Genomic DNA, 21,347 nt, shown 5'->3' with positions numbered 1-21,347 from the left:
ATCATCAGCCATGATCACAATGAATGGCGGTGCTGGCTTGAAGGGCCGAATGGCCTCCTCCTGCACCTATTTTCTATGTTTCTAAAATCACTGTAGGTGTAAGTAGGCTGTTCTGTTATCCATCATTGACATGAACACCCATTAGAATGAACATCTACTTCTTGAATGTCTTCATAGCTATTGTGGGCAAATTGATGGTACAATGGTGGTTTCCTGTGGTACTATTGATTTACACATCCTAAACATCGATGACGATTTTGAACAGTTTTTTTTTCAGCCTCGTAACCTTGAAAAAAATGGTTCTTTATTACACTGCCCATTAACCAATCATTGCACAAAGGTGGGTTATGTACGAAAATATGCACTGTTATTTTAGTTTTTAAATCTCTTGTATGGCACCTTCTTGAAGAACTGAAAGTTAAAATCCACCGTATCAACAGTTTTCCCTTATTTTGCCATTTGCAATCCCAGGAAATTCTAACCGATTTGCCAAGTATGATCTCTCTTTCTTTGTTCCAATCTGCCCATTCTTCACTTGTTTTCCAAATGCTTTGTTACCTTTCCTTGATAATGGATGGTTGGCATCTGTCCATCTGCGAGAGTTGATGGTGCAGCTTTAATGTTGTCCTGCTTAGAAAGGGGAATGTTTCATCTGTGGTTGCATTTCCTGCTGGGGCTGACTTGGCCTATCCTTGACATGCAGACCCTCCCACAGACTCCATTGGTGAAGTTGTCTCTGACCCTTGGATTGAGGAGAGTATTGCTGCTGCCATTGACCATTTAGTGGCATTGGCTCGTGGCCTCCAGGATCCACCCGCATGTTGTTGTGGTGCTTCATACCAGCCTGGAGGTCCTTTCCCCACCTTCCCCGGTCCATAACAACTGCTTCCCAGTTTCAGTGCCAATGTTAAAATTTGTCATATCTCTTTTAATCGTATCCTTGTAGCGAAGCATTGGTCTGAGTCTTAACCTCCGTGTATTGGTGACCTGCCCGTACAACACATCTTTGGGGATCCTTGATAATAGATTCCAGCACTTTCTCTCCAACTGAAGTCAGCCTAAATGGTTCCTCATTTCCTCTCTCCGCCCTACCTTCAATTAGATTTACATTTGTCACCTTTCAATCTGTGTGAACCATTCTAGGAAGAATATAATTTATGAAGATGCTAGCCAACACACCCACCACTATCCCACATTTCATCCTTCAAAACCCAAAGATGCAAGTTTAGATCCTGGTTTTATCAGTTTCCACTCTCAGCAATTATGCCAAGTCTAGTTTTTCACAAATGCTAATTTCTTTGAGCTCCTTATTTACTCTGAATCTATCGTTCTCCATGAGCTTTTGCATCTGCTTTTCATGAATGCAAAATATTTGTCTAATTTCACAGTCATGCTTTTATTCCCCAATATACTGTATTTGCCTCAGTCTGTAAGGCATCAATATTACCTTCAGCTAATACCCTGTAATTTATCTTGATATAGCATTAGAAGCTTGTACAGACTGTTTTTGTTTTCTGCTGGCTTATTCCTATATTCTACTTTCCCTTTCTTTAACAATGCCTTTTCTTCCATTGCTGAGATATGAACTTTTACCTTTCCTTCAGTTTGTTTCTTTGTTTCAGCAACATTATTAGCATTTGCCTTTGAACAAATATCATCTTTACCATTTATTGATAGAACCATTTTTACTGTGGGCAATCCTTTGCTTTAAAGGGGCTTATTACTTGTATTAATTCATCAACTCATTCAAAGTTAGCCATTGCTTCTTTACCGTTTAATGCTTTTTTTTTCATAACCTACAACAGTATCACATCAAAGGGATCTGAAGGTGTCGACCCAAAACACCGCCCATTCCTTCTCTCCTGAGATGCTGCCTGTCCCTTTGGCTTTGCTATACTTCCTCTGCAAGTAACCGTTAAATTACTAAGGTGGAGGTGGAGGTGGCAATAATTAACCATATAACCATATAACCATATAACAATTACAGCACGGAAACAGGCCATCTCGACCCTTCTGGTCCATGCCGAACACATAATCTCCCCTAGTCCCATATACCTGCGCTCAGACCATAACCCTCCATTCCCTTCCCATCCATATAACTATCCAATTTATTTTTAAATGATAAAAACGAACCTGCCTCCACCACCTTCACTGGAAGCTCATTCCACACAGCTACCACTCTCTGAGTAAAGAAGTTCCCCCTCATGTTACCCCTAAACTTCAGTCCCTTATTTCTCAAGTCATGTCTCCTCGTTTGAATCTTCCCTACTCTCAGTGGGAAAAGCTTTTCCACGTCAACTCTGTCTATCCCTCTCATCATTTTAAAAAACCTCTATCAAGTCCCCCCTTAACCTTCTGCGCTCCAAGGAATAAAGCCCTAACTTGTTCAACCTTTCTCTGTAACTTAGTTGCTGAAACCCAGGCAACATTCTAGTAAATCTCCTCTGTACTCTCTCTATTTTGTTGACATCCTTCCTATAATTAGGCGACCAAAATTGTACAACATACTCCAGAATTGGCCTCACCAATGCCTTGTACAATTTTAACATTACATCCCAACTTCTATACTCAATGCTCTGATTTATAAAGGCCAGCACACCAAAAGCTTTCTTTACCACCCTATCTACATGAGATTCCACTTTCAGGGAACTGTGCACAGTTATTCCCAGATCCCTCTGTTCACCTACATTCTTCAATTCCCTACCATTTACCATGTACGTCCTATTTTGATTTGTCCTGCCAAGATGTAGCACCTCACACTTATCAGCATTAAACTCCATCTGCCATCTTTCAGCCCACTCTTCCAACTGGCATAAATCTCTCTGTAGACTTTGAAAATCTACTTCATTACCCGCAACCCCACCTATCTTAGTATCATCTGCATACTTACTAATCCAATTTACCACACCATCATCCAGATCATTGATGTACATGACAAACAACAGTGGACCCAACACAGATCCCTGTGGCACCCCACTTATCACTGGCCTCCAACCTGACAAACAACCATCCACCATTACTCTCTGGCATCTTCCATTCAGCCACTGTTGAATCCATCTTGCTACTCCATCATTAATACCCAACCATTGAACCTTCTTAACCAACCTTCCATGAAGAACCTTGTCAAAGGCCTTAAGAAAGAAAGCAGATTGCACATTCTACCCATTTATATGTCTTTCCTGGGTATTCAAGTTCCTCCCATATCTTGATTATTACGTTAATTGAGTACTATAAATTCCCCCTGGTAGCTGATGGGAAAACCAGGGAGTATTAGTAGTGTGAGAGGGTAGGTTACAGGAAAATAAATGGCAGAATGCGGTGCTTTGGGAAGGCACAGACTAAATGAACTGAATGGATCCCTTCTACTTTGCGACAAAATATGGAAATAAGATTAGAAAGCATGATGAAACATTTAAGATTATATACTGTATACGCTGAGAGTTTTATGTGTAAACTTGATGTTGTTATGTGACAGTAACACATTCAAGTTATGCCTTTACTGCTCTACATGTCCAAGAAAATACCTTGTAAATATTATAATAAAGTAATTATAGCAGCTATAACATAATTCTAACTAATTCAAGGTATGTTGCTACCGCTGTGGATACCGCTGTGTCATAGAGATTTAGAGCACAGAAGTAAGCTTTTTGACCAAGCATGTCCATGCAAACCTTGTGCACTAATCCCATTTGCTTGCATTAGGACCATGTCTATCCATGCATTGCCTGTTTAAGTATCTGTCTAAATGCCTCTTAATATCCAATTCCACCACCTCCTCCTCCAGTAGCACGTTCCAGGATATCAAACACTCTCCATGTATTAATGTCATTGAAAGTATTAGTCCATGTGGTTCAGGTACGTTGGCCTTGAGAATCAGCAGCTTTCCACGAATACCTAATAAATATTTCAACAAGGGAAGATTTGGTAACCTCATTATATTTCTGTTTATTGAAAGTGATTTAAATCTAAAAAATGAAATAAATTAAAGTCAAATGTGGGATGTGTGGGCTGCCGGTCATTATAATTTGTGTATCTATATCTGCTCTTGCATAACTGTATCTCATCTTTTATTCCTTTTCTTGAGTGTATACTGTGTGATTTTTCAGCGTAGAATTCTAAATCAGTTCCTGGAATGTAACTTAGTCCTGTGTTCTGAAAGACACATTCATATTATACAGTTACAGAGAATGCTGGTTCAGTTGTTGCCTGAAAATGATTGATATTGTCACAGAGAAGGAAAGACGATAAAGCATCAAAAAACAAAATCTAGCACACTCTGTCTCTGACTTCTTTCATCATCACTTGCTGTTCTCTGAAGTTGGATGAATCAAATTTTAAAAATCCACATCCTTCTCATGTTGAACAAGAGCAAAATATTGTTTGTGGTTCAGTGCATTTTGGGGCAGTTGTCCAAACTTCGGAGATAGTAATGAAGAGGTTTACCAGAAAAACGATGTGGCTGAGGGACTTAAGGTATGTGGAGAACCTGGGATTGTTTGAAGAAGGGTCTCGACCCGAAACGTCACCCATTCCTACTCTCCAGAGATGCCGCCTGTCCTGCTGAGTTACTCCAGCATTTATTGTCTACCTGGGATTATTTTAATTTAGTTTAGTTTAGAGATACAGGCCCTTTGGCCCACTGAGTCTGCGCCAACCAGCGATCACCCATACACTAGCTCTATCCTACACACTAGGGACCATGTACAGAAGCCAATTAACCTACAAACCTGTGTACATCTTTGGAGCATGGGAGGAAACCGGAGCACCCGGAGAAACCCACAAGGTCAAAGGGAGAACGTATAAACTCCGTACAGACAGCACCCACAGTCGCGATTGAACCTGTACAGCAATTCTACCATTGCGCCATTGTACCATCTCAAATATTCACACAATGCAATGGCGAATAGTACATTAATGAAATAGGTTTTTGCTTTCCATGTAACTAGAAGAAAATATAATTGGATCAGTCTGAAGAAGGGTCCTGAACCAAAACCTTGTCTATCTATTTTCCTCCACTGATGCATTCTGACCCACTGAGTTCCTCAGCACTATGATTTTTTTAATCTAATTGGATGTAGCCCTTTTACTTTCAACATAGTCACAGATATATCCAAACATTTTAAAATTAATCTTAGCAGCAGCAGAAATATTTTAAGCAACATAATTACTTAAGAAGATCCCAGACGTTGACTTTACCTTTGTCCTCATAAGGGCATAAGGAATAGGAGTAGAATTAGGCCATTCGGTCCATCAAGTCTACTCTGTCATTCGCCTGCCTTCTCCCCATAACCTCTGACATGCGTACTAATCAAGAATCTATCAATCAATGCCTTAAAAATATCCACTGACTTGGCCTCCACAGCCTTCTGTGGCAAAGAATTCCACAGATTCACCATCATTAAGAAATGCTCCTAATAAGTAAACCTCCTCTGGGCCCTCTCCAGAGCCAGCACATTCTTCCTCAGATATGGTGCCCATAATTGCTCATAATATTCCAAATGTGGCCTTACCAGCGCCTTATAGTGCCTCAACATATACAAGCCCTCTTGAAATAAATGCTAGCATTCAGTTTGCTTTCTTTATTACTGATTCGACTTGCTGGTTAACTTTTTGTGAATCCTGCACCACCACTCCCATGTCCCTTTGCACGTCCAATGTCTGGATTATTATGCCTTTATTCCTACTACCAAATGCATGACTCCACACTTTGCTACACTATATTCCATTTGCCGCTTCTCTGCCCACTCTCCCAACCTGTCCAAGTCCTTCTGCGGGGTCCTTGCTTTCTCTACACTACCAGCCCCTCCACCTATTTTCGTATCATCTGCAAACTTTGCCACAAAGCCTTCAATCCCTTCCTCCAAATCATTAATATACAATGAAGAGTAGCAGACCCAGCACCTTGCGAAACTCTTCAAAGAATTCCAGCAAATTTGTCAAGCAAGACCTCCTTTCACAAAGCCATGCTGACTTTGGCCTATTTCATCGTGAACTTCAAAGTACTCCATAACCTCATCCTTTATAATGGACTCTAAAATCTTACCAACCACCGAAGTCAGACTAACCAGCCTATAGTTCCCTTGTACTGTCGTCGCACTGCATGGTAAAATATCTGCAACCTCCGCGTTTATAAATTCCTGGCCAGGCTGAAGCGAAATACAAAACATTGGAAGCGATTTTTACCGAATGTTGGGCAAAGTCGAACCCCCCCCAATTCAGCACTGACAGCATTTTGGGTCAGAACCTTTCCTCAGTCTCGAAGACAAGTGCTGTGGGCAGACCCGTGGGTAGTGTAGCAAGTCTGGGTCAGAATATGGTTTAAATGCAGGAGAGTAGGTGGGAATCACAGAGGGGGAGCAGTGAGGCAGAGTCTCACAGAACTCCCATCGGAGAGAGGAAGAGAACATCTACTAATTAGGCATAACCTTGAGGAGATTTTGCAGTGGAGCAATGAAATGGAGACTCAAGAAACTGCAGGTGCTGGAATCCTGAGTAAAAATTCAATACTCAGAAGAACTCAACGGGTCAGGCAGGGATAGACAACTTTTGAGTCAGGACCCTTCTTCATACTCAATGTGGCACTATGGCTTCCCAATAAGCAAAATGGAATGGACGGGACCTGGTGCAGGTAGCCTCACTATATTGTCCAGAGGAGGGTGGCGAAAGTCAATCAAGCTAATGTTTGCTGAGTCGTTAGTAAGTACAAGGAAAGCTCTTGAAACGTGGAGATCATCCTCCACAAGTTCAAAGGAGTAATGGAGGTTGGTTTGTTTCTGTTGCTTTACTTTCCCATTCCTCTCAGAAACTATAGCTTCTTCCAAATCCTCCCACTCTCACTTTTAACTTGCATATCTCTGTCATTTCTTACCCATGCCCTTTCTGAGATAAGTGACAGAATTGGTTTTGAAAGAATGTAGTCCCACTATTAGCTGGTACTAAATACAGTAATCATAACTGACAGCAGTGCACAGCCTTGATCTATTGCCATAGTTGTTTAACTGTAGTTACTGCTTTTTGCAGTAAATATGACCTGCTTTCATTACTGCTTTGACTGTTTTGTTACCAAATGTCATTTTATTACATAACTATTAACAGCTAATGACTGAAGAAGTATATTTATAACTGATTTATTTGTTGTAACCAAGTGACCATAAACATAGAGGACGTTTACAAATCTATAATAGAAAACATAAAAAAAACAGGAAAAACATAATAAATTTAATTTGGAAATGGAAAAGTCAAATTCTAAGGAGCGATGTAGGTTTTCAAACTGCTTCATATACAGATATTTTAATTTGGGCATTTATCACAAAATTTGATATTATCAAAGAATTTATATTTTTTAAATGAAACATGCAATTTCATATTTTCAAGATGTTTTAATAGGTATTTGTATAAAATATTTATTTTACAGGATGGGTGTAAATGGATATATTGATAGAACTATATGTTATGGGAATAGTATTTACTAGACTAATTGGGAGCCAGCTCCCAGCATCACATGGGAGGGCTGGTCCCCCAATGCAATATTCCACCTCTCCACCAATTCCAATGTTGGTGGCCAGTGGGGGGGGGGGGCTTTCTGGAGCGCTAGTATGGGTGTTGTGCGCTGAAGAGACTGGTTTCCAGAGGGCTAGTATGGATATTTTGGGCCGAATAGATTCTTGGGCTGGCAGTTCAGTCACTCAAGCCTGTTGTGCTGGCAGCTCACTCACTCACGGCTGGTGGGCTGGCAGTTGACACGGCTATTCCTTGAAATTCCATTTCAAGCAGGGTGCAAGGCCACCAAAGACAGCGAGTCGTGACCTCTCCCTCCCCCATCTTGCAGAGACTGAGCCACGCCCACACTTCCAGGTTTTATAGCCCCTCCCCTCTCCCACCAGAAGGGGCGTGATTGTGTGGAGAGAGAATCTCAACATTTTTTAAACACTAATAACTCTTTTATTTCTCATCGATGGGAATAATCCTCTTGTCCTGATCAGCGAAGGGGGACTGAGTAAGATGGCCAAAAACCACAGCCATAAGTGGCAGCGTTTTTTCTAAAATCAATATACAGAGCAACAGGAAGTGGTCAAGATGAGACTTTTGGTAATATAGATGTTGAGGCTTTGGGATAACATGATTTCACAAGTCAACAATGCAATTAATTGAGTATTCAGATTTCTACTGTGCGGCTGAGCTAAAGAAGAGCAAAATATTTGAATAATTCATCTAAGGTTTAACATCTAGGGAAAAAAATAATCTTCAAAAAAAAAAAATGCTTTTGAAGATTTAACATACAGTACCATCAATCTTCAAATATGTATTGTTATTTTACATTTCCAGATTGGATGAAACATGGTTTCAGGAATGTTTGTGTTCATACAATAAATATAGCTTTCAAAACTATCTTTGCCTGTTCTATTTAGCCAGACTCTTGTATGGTACTTTAAAAAGGCAAAATGGAAAATTCAACAGCGGTGAGTACCTTAGTAACATGGCAGGTGTGGTGTATCAATAAATGTCATGGAGAAATTACTGTGTAAGCCAAAAAGAACCCATTTTTATCACTTGTCCACTTAAAGGTTTCAACTTTCTATCTGATAAATGTTTTCGATTTTTGTTTTGGTGGAGGAATGGACGAGCAGCTTTGTAAACAATATGAGGCAATGATGGAAAATGACGATGAAATTCAATCTGAAGATGACTTCGAAATTTCTCGGTGAGTTGGTGTAATTTCATTGAATGCTGCGCAAAGGGCTTCACATGAATTAGCATGGGCAGGAAAATGGAATTGATCTAATTATGTGCCACAATTTCATAGAATCATTCAGCACAGAAACAGGCCCTCTTGGTCAACCATGTCCTTATCCACGCTAATTCAGTTTAGTGGTAAAATTATGTGATGGTCTTACCTCAATTATGCTCTTTTGACTTTGAATACCTGATCATGAAATGCTGTCCCTTTGATCTTATGTGAGAATTCACCTCTACCATCTTGTTAGCCTCTAATCCTCTGCTGCCCCTGTCCCATACGTCTTGGTGGCAGATCAGATCTGCTTTCATGAGGATAAACTCTCAGAAAATGGCCAGCCTGGATGGACTCCTTGGGTGTGTTCTGAAATTATGCACCAACCGACCGGCCACAGACTTCACCAACATCTTAAACTTCTTACTTCAACAGTCAATTATCCACATCTGTTGCAAGGAAACCTTCATCATTCCAGTCCCCAAGAAAAAATAAAGTGACCTGTCTCAATGACTACTGCCCAGAAAATCTAACATTGACCATAATGAAGTTCTTTGAAAGACTGGTATAGCTCACATCTGCATCCGTCTCTCAGACAATTGAGACCCCTTACAATTTACGTTTAGTAAAAATATGTCTTCAGAGGATGTCGAGTTCCTTCCACTACATTCAGCTCTGGATCACCTTGACAATAAGAATACCAGCGTCAGGATGCCATTCATTGACTACAGCTCAGCCATCAACACCATAAATCCATAAACGCCATAATAAGCTCATCTCTAAACTCCTGGACCTCCTTTTATATCTGGTTTCTGGATGTCATGACTGGCAAAGTTCAGTTGATTAGAATCTGTTACAATACTTCTGCTACCCTGATCCTCAACACTGGTGCCCCCTCAACGTTGTGTGCTCAGCCCTTTTCTTGTACACCCTGTACACCCAGGTCTGTGTGGCCAAGTATAGCGCAAACTTCTTCTTTATGTTTGACAATGACACCAGTGCTGTCAGCCAGATTAACTCTAATGAGACAGAGTACAAGAAAAACATCACAAACCTTGTGACATAGTCTCATAACAACAATGACACCCCTAACTTCAGCAAGATTAAAGAGATGTTTGTTGACTTATGGATGCAGCGGGGTGTGAAAACAACCCTGTCTTCACCAATGGAAGTGCTGTACAGATGATCAACTTCATCAAGTTCCTCATCATCCATATCACTAGCAACATAACCTGGTCCCTTCGCGTTGTTGGGCCGATCAAGAACGTATATTTGTCTATTTAATTTCTTGGGAGTCCAAGAAGATTTGGCATTTGCATGTTATAGAAAGTGTTCTGATGGGATGCATCTCACTACTATGCTCTTGACTGCCTGAACCTGCAGAGAATGGTGAACACAGCCAGACTCATCACTTCCTTCCCTCCAGTCCACCTTCATTGTGCATTACATCAGGATGGCTGGAAGTATCGTCAAGAACCTCTGTCACCCTGTCAATTACGTTTTCTTTCTTCTATCTTTTGGGAGAAGATACAGGAGCATGAAAGCCTAAACATCCAGACTTAAAAACAGCTTATTTCCATTACTATTCGACCCCTGAACTAATCACCACTTTCACACCTCCTTTTCGAAGGTGCTGGCACATACTCTGATTCTTAACTCTATCTCATTCTGTTCTTCCATTATTGCCCTTAAGTATTTTTTTTGCACGTTCAGATCATACTGCAATGTATCTGCACTATATGATTCTATGACTATCATCACTGCGGCTATACTGTTTGTTCTGTCAACTTAATGTGAACAAGGAATGTCATTACACCTCGTGTATATGACAATAAACTAATCTGAATCTGATTTTATTTTGTCCATCACTAATTTTTCTTCAGAATGTGAACAACAGGCAGTCATGATGAAGATGCTTCCATAGATTGGCAGGAGTTCCAGGATTTAGAGCCAGTTACAATTAAGAAAATATATTATATTTCCAAAACCAGCCTGTTGTGTGGTTCGAAGGGAACCCTATGGATGCCGATGTTGCATACAGTAACGATCATCCGGTGGTTATTGAAATCAAACATATCTAGTGTAAAAACCTCCACAATGTGCATTTACCCTGAAATAGTGTCTATAAGTAACCTTTCCTCTACTGGCCATCAGCCGTTGTCATATTATGACTTAAGGGGATTTCAGGGTAGAGAAAAAAACTTAAAGGAAAATAGAGAAATTGAGAGATTTAGGAAGTGAATTCCGGAGCTTTGGTTCTAAGCCCCTGAAGGCATGGCCATTTGTGGTAGGATGACAACATTTCTGAATGAACAACCAGAATAGAGTTAAAGTTTAAAATAGAAATGTCCTTGGTGACAAAGAGGAACAGGAGTTCTCCTGGGTTCTTGGGCATCCATTTATAGCTTCCGTAAACTGAGAGCATACGGGTTTCTTTTTTGCTCACATAATGTTGGATCTTTTATCCAAAGCTAATTATCAGACTGGCAGATGCGACCACCTGCCATGCTTGCACATTTTGTTTGAATTAGTTAATATTAGGGTTGGATCTGGTCTGTTGAATTGAGATCCATGAGTTAACAGACTCCATTGCAAGGGACAATTGAGTTTTTTTTACTTTTCAAACCCATGTTTGATGTATTATACTGCCAACTGAGTTAGTTGCTGACAAAAATTGGCATACTGTGCCTTGATTGAGAACTAATAACATAATTTATTATCTTCTTTTGAGGGAGGAAAGTGAAGAGGAAGTTGATTCTTCTCATAAGAAAGGGTGGAGCTACTATGAGAAGAGAGAGATTCGAAAACGCCGGAGAATTGCGAAGGAACTTGAGTTTCTACTTTTGGAAAAAGATTTGGAAGTCAAAAAAATAAGGTATTTTGCGGTTTCAATAGAGGACGGCTAGCAGTAGAGCTACTGCCTTACAGCGCCAGAGACTCCGGTCGATCCTGACTACGGTTGTTTGTCCGTACGGAGTTTGTACGTTTGTACGTCATTATGTAAAAGAATATGTGTGTTATGATTGTGTTTATAATTTGTTTGGTTGTTTTGTTGTTTGTCTTTTGCACAAAAGTCCGCGAGCATTGCCACTTTTATTTCACTGCACATCTCGTATGTGTATGTGACAAATGAACTTGACTTGACTTGACTTGACCCCCTGACCTGCATGGGTTTTCTTCGAGATATTCGGTTTCCTCCCACACTCCAAAGACGTATGGTTTGTAGGTTAATTGGCTTGGTATAAAAAAATGTAAAAGTTGTTCCCTGGTATGTGGAGGGTGGTGTTGATATGCTGGGATCGCTGGTCGGTGCGCACTCAGTGGGCTGAAGGGCCTGTTTCTGCACGGTATCTCTAAATGAAACTAAACTAAACTAAACTGAGTCTTCCAGAAATTTAATATTTTTAGGATTAGAACAAACATTGGAATAGCTATCTACATATGGGTGTAATAAATGGTGAGAATTTTCCTTACACTTTCAAAGTTAAATATGGGCATGAAGGGGTGTTCCATAATACATTAATTTTTGCCTTATCCAAATTGAAAATCATTGATGCCACTATGTCAGGATATGTGACTGGGGGTTAAGCTACATTGCCAATTAGCTGTCTGCATGTAAAGAACATTCAACTCACATTGGTGAATGAAAATCCGGGAATGTAACTGATGTCTTTCTCAGAGAAGAAGATTTGACTGAGCACAACCAATGCTTCTGCCACTTATTTTACTTGCTTTCATGCCAAGATTTTATTTACGGTGGGTGATGTACAGTTCAACTGTTTTCCATTTTCAATAAAACATGTCAAAAGTGAGGCCTGCTTGATGTAAAGTATTTTCCTCAGTTTGCAATTTGAGAATTTATGCAAAAATATAGGGATACCCATCTGTGCCAAACACAGAGTGTTGACACTGACAAATCACTTTGCTGAACGCCCAATATCAGAAATGCAACTGATAGTTCCGCAGGCAAGACTGAAGCAAATATTGAAAATGATTATTGAACTTTAAAATCTTGCTGCAATGTAATCAAGATTCTGCACTGGTCCCTTCCATAGATGAAAATGGCATGTGTGTGTGGTCCCTTGTGGTGGTTTGTTTCTTATGTGACTGCTCGTTCTAATAACACAGTGATGAGTGTATGAGATATACAAAATCATGAGAGGCATAAGTTCATAAGTTATAGGAGCAGAATTAGGCCATTCGGCCCATCAAGTCAACTCCGCTATTCAATCATGGTTGATCTATCTTTCCCTCTCAACCCCATTCTCCTGCCTTCTCCCCATAACCCTTGACACCCTTACTAATCAAGAATCTGTCAATGTCTGCTTTAAAAATATCCATTGACTTGGCCTCCACAGCCGTCTGTGACAATGAATTCCGCAGATTCACTACCCTCTGACTAAAGAAATCCCTCCTTATCTCCTTTCTAAAGGTATGTCCTTTTATGCGGACGCTTTGGCCACTTGTCCTAGACTCTCGCACTAGTAGAAACATCCTCTTCACATCCACTCTATCCACGCCTTTCACTATTGGTGAATGAATGAATAAAGTAAACGCTCACTGTCCTTTTCCCATTTTTAGGGGATTTTAAAACTAACTAGCATTGGCTTATGGTTAGAGTGGAGAGATGTAAGAGGGACCTTGGGGCCAACCTTTTCACTCAGAGGGTGGCCTCTATCGGGAATGGTTGCCAGAGCAAGCTACAGAAGACGATATAGTTATGACTTTCAAAAGACATTTGGATAGATACATGGATAGGAAGAATTTAGAGGGCAATGGGCCAAATGCAAGCACGGAGACTAGCTAACATGGTCAGCATTGATTGCAGCAGTATGTACTGAATGTATTGGTTATCACAATAGAGTCCGTCAACCATCAAACTTCAACCTTTAACACTTTAAAAGAATGTTGCATTAACCTTTCAAGCAATCTCACCTTTTTATGTCAATTTTATTATGTTGAAATGCGCCTACTCACAATAACTCTGGTCATTTATTTATTTAACATTTAGCGTTTAGAGATACAGTGTGGCAATGGGTCCTTCGGCCCACCATCCAAACCAATCATCGATCTCCCATGTACTAGTTCTATGTTATCCAACTCACATTAATGTGCCAGTGGGATTCTTCCAATTATTGTGCCAGACGTGCTTGAGGTTTGCATCACCTATACACCTCTAAGTGGTTTAGGTTTAGGTTAAGCTGAAAAGGCAATATACATCACTTGGAAAACACACATACAATTGAATTTCTAGACCACGGTACTAAATTTCCTACTAGAATTACTTGCTGCATCCCGCCACACTTCGTTTCCAGCATGTTTCCATGGCTGCTTATATTTTGCAGAACCATGGGCCCAGTAAATCTCAGAGATAATTAGAGTCATTTAAACACTGTTAAAAGGCATTTACTTAATGAAACAGCAAAGAAAAGAAAAATACGCCCTTCAGTTCAGTACGTTCTTACTCAGTCCCTGGGCGTACTGCTGAGGTCGGCAATGGCGTGTGGGAGATCAGAAGACCAATATGTAACCTCCAGCTCATTCGGGATACCTGTGTTACAGTGGACAAGTACAGAAAGGAGTCCACCTGTTTACTGTGGCTAGCTAATGGTCCTCTGCAAAATGGATGGATCCTCTTAAAGTCAAGCATCTAATTTGGCATCAACTTTATCCTCAACAGAGATTCTGGGTGGGCTATTATTTAAGGATAATGAACAAATGAAGTTCCATCTTTATTGTACTGGATTCCATGATTGTATATATTCAATTCTAAGGCAGCGGCAATGACAATTATCACCCAGCTCGACTCCACTTGATTTATTCACTAGATATGAAGGAGCAAATGTGTTTTAGACAACCAAATGTTCATTTTTATACAAATAAAATATTAGTGAAGATTGAAATTAAACAAATCCATCAATACTTCCATGATGGTCTCAACAAAATTGTTTTCCCTTAAATAATGCGGCACTTTTTTATTCTGTGGCATCTTGCTGTTTGGCAGCTCATTTGCAGATGGGTTGTTACGAGGTTGGGAATGATCTATGGCAGTAATTAGAGCATCTCACTAAGGAATTCTGACACTTTATTGCTTCATTGCTCTTTAAGCTGTTCAGATTCCTATAAAATAATTCCAGGATTAGAACTGTCTCTGCCAACCCTGCCATTCGTGTTCCATTATAAGTCTCATCGTTTTTTTCCTTCATTTCAGCCAACTACGAATAGATGTGTTAACGTGGACATTTATTGATATTTATCTAATGTGAATTAGTATTTGATTGCTTGTCAGACCATAGTCCAGTTTACTTGTTGCTAAAACACAGATTGCTGGAGGAACTCAGCGGGTCAGGCAGTATCTGTGGAGTTCCACCCGCTGATTCCTCCAGCAGTCTGCTGTTTTGCTCAAGATTCTAGCAACTGCAGTCTCTTGTGTCTCCGATCTATTTGTAGATTGTTTACATGTCTGCTGACTGCATTCAAGTTTAGTTTATTAAGTGTTTACGAAATAGTTTTCAGCAGTGCTGTTTTTTGTAGACAAGGACGTGCTGGTAAGCAGACCAATTAAAAATTCGGCTACATTTATCAACAATTTTTCCATCTATGTGCCCACTCTTCTCCATTGATGACCAATCAACTAATTTAATAAACTAATAACTACAAAGTATAAAATCAACTTTTTAGTTAAGTAAAAAGTAAAGCTCAAGAAAATCCACTCTTTAACTTTTTAGAGGTGAGTGTATTCTGTACCATCAAGAGAAACACTGCTTTTCTGCTGTATCTTCTTAAGATCTAATTTCTGTAAGAGAAAATGCAATTTGCCTGAGATTTGCAGCAAGTATCAGATGCCATGTTTGCTACTCTAATGATACACTCTCACTCTTCCTCATCACAAGAATCATCACATCTAATGTGATCAGTTCAATAACTTCAATAACGAAAATGAGCTAAGGTTATGCATTGGCATATAAAATGATAATAAATGCAGATTAGGTAACAATATGGGTCTCGTGCTAGTTTTGGCTGCTTAAGGTTTACGACTGAGTAATGAGTTGCCAACATTACGTTGACAGTTATTACATGTCCTTCACTTTTAGCTCAAACTATAATTATTCTAATTAGGCATCTGCGATCCCTGGCAACAAAATACATTTTTGGTGTAGAAATTTGTGTAACTTCTTGGCAAAGCAGTTCCTAAAGATAAGTATTTTTTGATGTAGCCATAAAGGATAAGAAGGCACATAATATAGAATATAGAAACAGGCCATTTGGCCCATGATGTCTGTGCCAACCATGATGCCAAATTAAATTAACCCCTTCTGCCCATACATGATTGATATCCCATTCCTTGCATTAAAAATCCTTGCATCTTAAATATCACTATAATATATAATAGTAAGATTAAACGAGAACTTACCAGTTTGAAGTTTGATCTGTATTTTATGAGGAGTTACGATGAGGGACTACGTGAAGAAGCCCGCTCAGGGCGCAGGTGCGGCATGCTTCCAAGCAGCGGTGTGGAATCACAGACAGACACGTATTTGAAGTAACATAGTAAAGAACAAAGAGACATCAGTTTATCGGTTTGATCCATCTAATGAGGGTGGGAGCGGAGGGCACGTAATCCCTCATCGTAACTCCTCATAAAATACAGATCAAACTTCAAACTGGTAAGTTCTCGTTTAATCTTACTATTTTACTTCGGAGTCACGTGAGTGACTTCGTGAAGATTTCAAAGCTCTGTGATTTCAAACCGTGTAACAGTTTTATACACTCACTACCGAAAGCTCTTGAGGAAGGAAGTGTTATTGTAATCAACCAATGAATCTGTTTTGAAAACAAAACGGTATTTATTAACAATAACAAAAGAAAAATAGCTCCCCCGGGCTTTAAATTAAATATTTGCAATTTCTAAAATGCTGACTGCAAATATATCAGGTTCCACCAACGGCTTATTATAAAATGTTCGGAATGTGGCTTCCCGTGACCATCCTGCTTTGTTGAGGATTAAGTCCACAGGCACATCCATTCTGGCTGCCGATGATGTGGATGCTGCCCTGGTGGAATGAGATTTAAATAGATTAATGTTAATTCCAGCAGCTTCCAAAACCTGTTTCAACCACCTTGAAATGGTTTGACTTGTTACCCTGCCATGTGGTTTCCTGTGGCTGACCCATAAGGCTCTCTCACTTCCTCTGATATTATGGGTTGTGTCTATGTAAATATTTATGTGGGTCACCACACACAATCGTGGCTCTAGTGGGTATGCCCGGAATGCCACTAGCGTGTTGGATGTTCCTGGCCTGGACTGTTTTATCAGACCTTGAATAGTGAATGTGATCTGATCCGATGTAGTGTCCATGTTGTCCAGTCGAAGTTGATGTAAGGACTGGACCCTCTGTGCAGATACTAGCGCCATGAGCATGAGTGTTTTTAAAGTCAACTGCTCTAAACTGAGAGATCTAGCTGGTGGTCTGTCCCGCAGGTATGTGAGTACAATACTGACATCCCAGATTTTTGTATATCTAGGGGTGGGGGGCTTGCTGTTAAATATGCCCCTCATCAGTTTTACCACCAGCGGATGGGCTCCCATGGCCTGATGTCCCACAGGTTTGAGGTAATTTGAAAGAGCACTACGTGCCGTGTTGATGGCACTGTAGCTCAAATCTTCACGATGATGTAAGTCTGCCAGGAATTCCAGAACATCCGCTACTGTGGCTGTTTTATAAGCAATCCCGGTTTTCTGGCAGTACGTTTCCCATTTCCTGATGCAGGTTAGGTACTGCCTCTTCGTGGATATCCGTAGGGATGCTGACATGGTGGCGATGGTTTGTTCCGATAACCCCAGATCCAGGTAAGGTCGGTCTAAAATCTGCAACCCAGGAGATTCATATCTTTGTGGCATGGGTGGCTGATGCCTGATACTGGGTGAGTCAGTAACCCTGGATGACTGGGGAATACCATAGGTGTTTCCACCACCATGTCCTGGAGAATTGGGAACCATGGCTGTGTAGGCCAGTCGGGCACCACCAAAACTCCAGACGCTGAATCCGTCTGGATTTTTCGAAGCACCCGACTAATGAGGCAGAAGGGGGGAAAAGCATAAAAGACAAACTTTCCCCAATCTAACGTAAAAGCGTCTACCGCTGCTGCCTCCGGATCTGGTTCCCACGCGACATAGACAGGTAGTTGGTGATTCAGTCTTGATGCAAATAAATCTATATCTGGCTTCCCATATTGCTTTACAATTTTAGCAAATGTTTTAGGATTTAACATCCATTCGATGTTGTCATTGAATTTCCGTGACCTGGTGTCCGCCACTATGTTTAGCTTACCTGGTAGATAGGTAGCTGAAAGCCAAATATGTCTTTCGACACACCATTGCCAAATCATATTAACCAATTTGTCGCAAGATAAAGATTTTATGCCGCCCATATGGTTAACATAAGCCACCACCGTTGTATTATCTATTTCTAATCTAACATGCAAGTGACGCATATCAGACGCATATGCTTTTAAACCATAAAAGGCGCCCAACATTTCCAAAGAGTTAATGCCCAGTGTAGATAGTAATGAAGATTCTGAGTTAGTCCATCTACCACCTGTGCTGGATATGGAGTTAGTTGCTCCCCAGCCTTGAGCACTAGCATCGGTTTGGAGTACTAACGTAGGATTAGTAATAACAATAGGACTATAACCGTGCCAAATATATTGAATCCACCACTGTAGCTCTGCTATTGCTTCAGGGGGTATAGTCATGATCCAATCATAATGACCTTTGTGCCATTTTAATGCTGTTATCTTTGCTCTTTGCAAATTTTGATAGTGCAAAGGTCCAAACTGGATAGCTGGAAATGCTGCTACCATTTTGCCAATTACTGCTGCCACTTGTCGAATAGTTGGCTTTTTCTTTATTTTTAATTTTTTACATGATTGTGTTAATGCAATCATTTTTTCCCTTGGCATGGTAATCGTCATTTGGACTGAGTTAATTGTGAACCCCAAATAGTCCATAATTGTGGATGGATTTAACTTGGATTTATCTGGATGTAAGACAAAGCCTAGAGTCTCTAGGAGCTGTTTTGTAGCTGATACTGCTGCTACAGCCAATTCCATAGTTTTCCCAACTATGAGGATGTCGTCCAAATATGCCATGACTATATGTTTTTGTTTCCTTAAAGTTGCCATGGCTGGCTTCAATATTTTTGTGAATAGTCTTGGAGCTGAAGTAAGCCCATTAGGCAGTGCTTTATACTGCCAAAGCTCCCCCATCCAGATAAATTTAAGATATCTGCTATAATCTTTATGTATCGGTACTAGATAGTAAGCATCTTTGAGATCGATGCTGGCCATATAGTATCCTTTGAAAATCAATTGTCTAGCAGTCGCAAATGTTTCCATTTTGAAATGTATATACTTAACAAATACATTCAAGGATGTCAAGTCAATGATGATGCGACATCCACCATCCTTTTTACATCTAGTAAATATGTTGGAAACAAATTCCAAGGGCTCATGAATAGTTTTTCCTATGACCCCTTTGTTTATAAGCCTCACCAGTTCAGCTTGTCCCTCCAGTTGTTGTTTGTTGGAGAGTACAAATGTCCTTTCAGGCATGTGTTGAACTGGCGGTATATTCGAAATAAACTCTATTTTATAACCTTGAATACTATTAAGTATATATTTATCATCTGTGATCCTCCCCCATGCTTCTTTAAATAAGTGTAACCTCCCCCTGTTAGTAATTCACCCTTATTCACAATATGCGGGTAGGAACCAGATCCACCTACCTCCATGGTTATTGGCGGGGTTGAGGTTTTCTCTTTTTGGATGTTCTCTGTCGACGAGCTGGCGATGTTGGGGGGAGGCGCATTTTCCAGGGGGTCCGCTGCAGGCCCTGACCTAAAAAAGGTTTCTGGGGATAGTGCGGCCCCAAGCTTTGACCAGTCGCATATGGAGGATGCCGACTGGTGGATGCAGCGGTGTGCTGCCGCCTTGGTGTTATGAAGAGCTTCGGTATAGGTGCTGGCGGTGTTGCCCTCATGAGGCTAAAGGTTTTTGAAGCCTCCTCCATTTCTTTGAGTTGCTTATTTAAGTCTTTCCCAAAAAGAAATGAGTCGGTCTCTACAGTGGGAGCTTTGCACAATCCTGCAAATTTAGGATTCAGTGCCGGCCTAATGTTATCTCTCCTGAGATTGTTCAGCTCGTATTGCGTCGTGCACATGAGCGCCAAGACATCCTGTTGGTGAGCTGTCATTTCTGTGGTCTCGACTCCCCGTGCGTATGCTGTTATCGCCGCCGTCAGGAGGCGAAGTACGCGCTGGAGTTTGACCTCCTGAGTTCGAATAGGTCCACCCACGTTACCCCATATCTGAGGGTTGAGGCTCTTGACCTTCAGGGCCTCACAGTTATCCGGGGCGATGTGCTCGTCCAGCACTTGGGCGAGCACCTTCTCCTGCAGTGGCTTGTTGGAGAGATGATTTATACTTGCAGCCATTCTAGGCTGCAGTGGTGCTCCAACCCGTGGGGTAGCAACGAATCGGGTTACGACCCCTAGCAGCTCTTCCTGCACACCCTGCTCTTTCTCGGTACCTTCCGCCTGCCCCATATTCAGACCAGCCTGCCCCTGGTCACCGATGCTGACCTCCCAGTCCTGGTCCGAGGTCGCAAAGGGGGGTGCCGGACTCAGCACCATGGAGGGGGCGCCTGTCCTGTCTGACCAAGAGCGCTGCTGCTCCCAGTAAACCATCCCCTCCAACAGCTGCTGGATGCAGCTTAAGCGGCTGTCTCTCCCCCGCTTCGGGGTGGACACGTCCTCCTCCGACGAATCGGAATCGGAATCGACCGACCGGTTTGTCTTACGGGTGGCTTTCCCAGCCCGCCGTGTAGGCTCTGGCGTGACTGGGCCCGGCTCGGTCTGAGGAATTTCAAACCGCTGTTCCAGCGGTAGTGCCGCTGGCTGCTGCCCCGCTGGAATAGACTCCTCTGGCGGAGTTAAAGCTCGGGCAGCTCTAGTCGCGAGTTTCTTACGTTGGGACATGTTTTCCAAAACAAAACCAACTCCAACTCGCTCCGTTCCCAACGCACCCTTCACTTACCTGAAAGTGCGCTTTTAAAGTGCAGCTGGAGAGCCTGACTCCAGCTGCCGCCGCTGTTGCACTTGCTGGCATAATGCCGCACCTGCGCCCTGAGCGGGCTTCTTCACGAAGTCACTCACGTGACTCCGAAGTAAAATATTTAAAGCTATGGCCTTTAGCCTTTGACATTTCTGCCCTCTGACTGCCTACCCTGTCTATACCTCTCATGATTTTATAAACTTCCGAGGTACTTTTATTTAGAACATAGAACAGTACAAGAACAGGCCATTCGGTCCACAATGTCTGTGCCGATTGTTGTTATTTTCTTTGGTAACTTCTATCTATATTTTAGGAAAAATCCTCGAGAAACTTTCAATTGTTCAGAATTTAAATTACAAAATATATTTGGCTCAAATATGATGGAGGTTGAAAGAAGCTGACAGGTTTTGTTGGGTTCACAGCACATATTTCCTCCAGCAAAGGATGAGATTCGTAGAGTAATGCACTACGGAAACAGGCCCCTCGGCCCAACTAGTCCATGCCGA

General features: G+C 41.3%; 1 protein-coding gene across 1 annotated transcript in view; it reads left to right on the top strand.

Annotated features, from left to right (window-relative positions):
- Positions 1-21,347, top strand: part of cfap74 (cilia and flagella associated protein 74) — a 134,130-nt gene that overhangs the window by 5,490 nt on the left and 107,293 nt on the right. Inside the window, exons 3-4 of the mRNA XM_055659016.1 lie at positions 8,614-8,701; positions 11,460-11,603. Of these exons, the coding sequence (XP_055514991.1) occupies positions 8,614-8,701; positions 11,460-11,603 (232 nt within the window). The remainder of the gene's footprint in view (positions 1-8,613; positions 8,702-11,459; positions 11,604-21,347) is intronic.

This window comes from Leucoraja erinacea, chromosome 30 (assembly GCF_028641065.1).
Source record: "Leucoraja erinacea ecotype New England chromosome 30, Leri_hhj_1, whole genome shotgun sequence".
In the NCBI taxonomy this organism is placed as follows: Eukaryota; Metazoa; Chordata; class Chondrichthyes; order Rajiformes; family Rajidae; genus Leucoraja; species Leucoraja erinaceus.
Note: the sequence above shows the minus strand (reverse complement) of the source record. Positions and strands in the feature narration are given on the sequence as shown.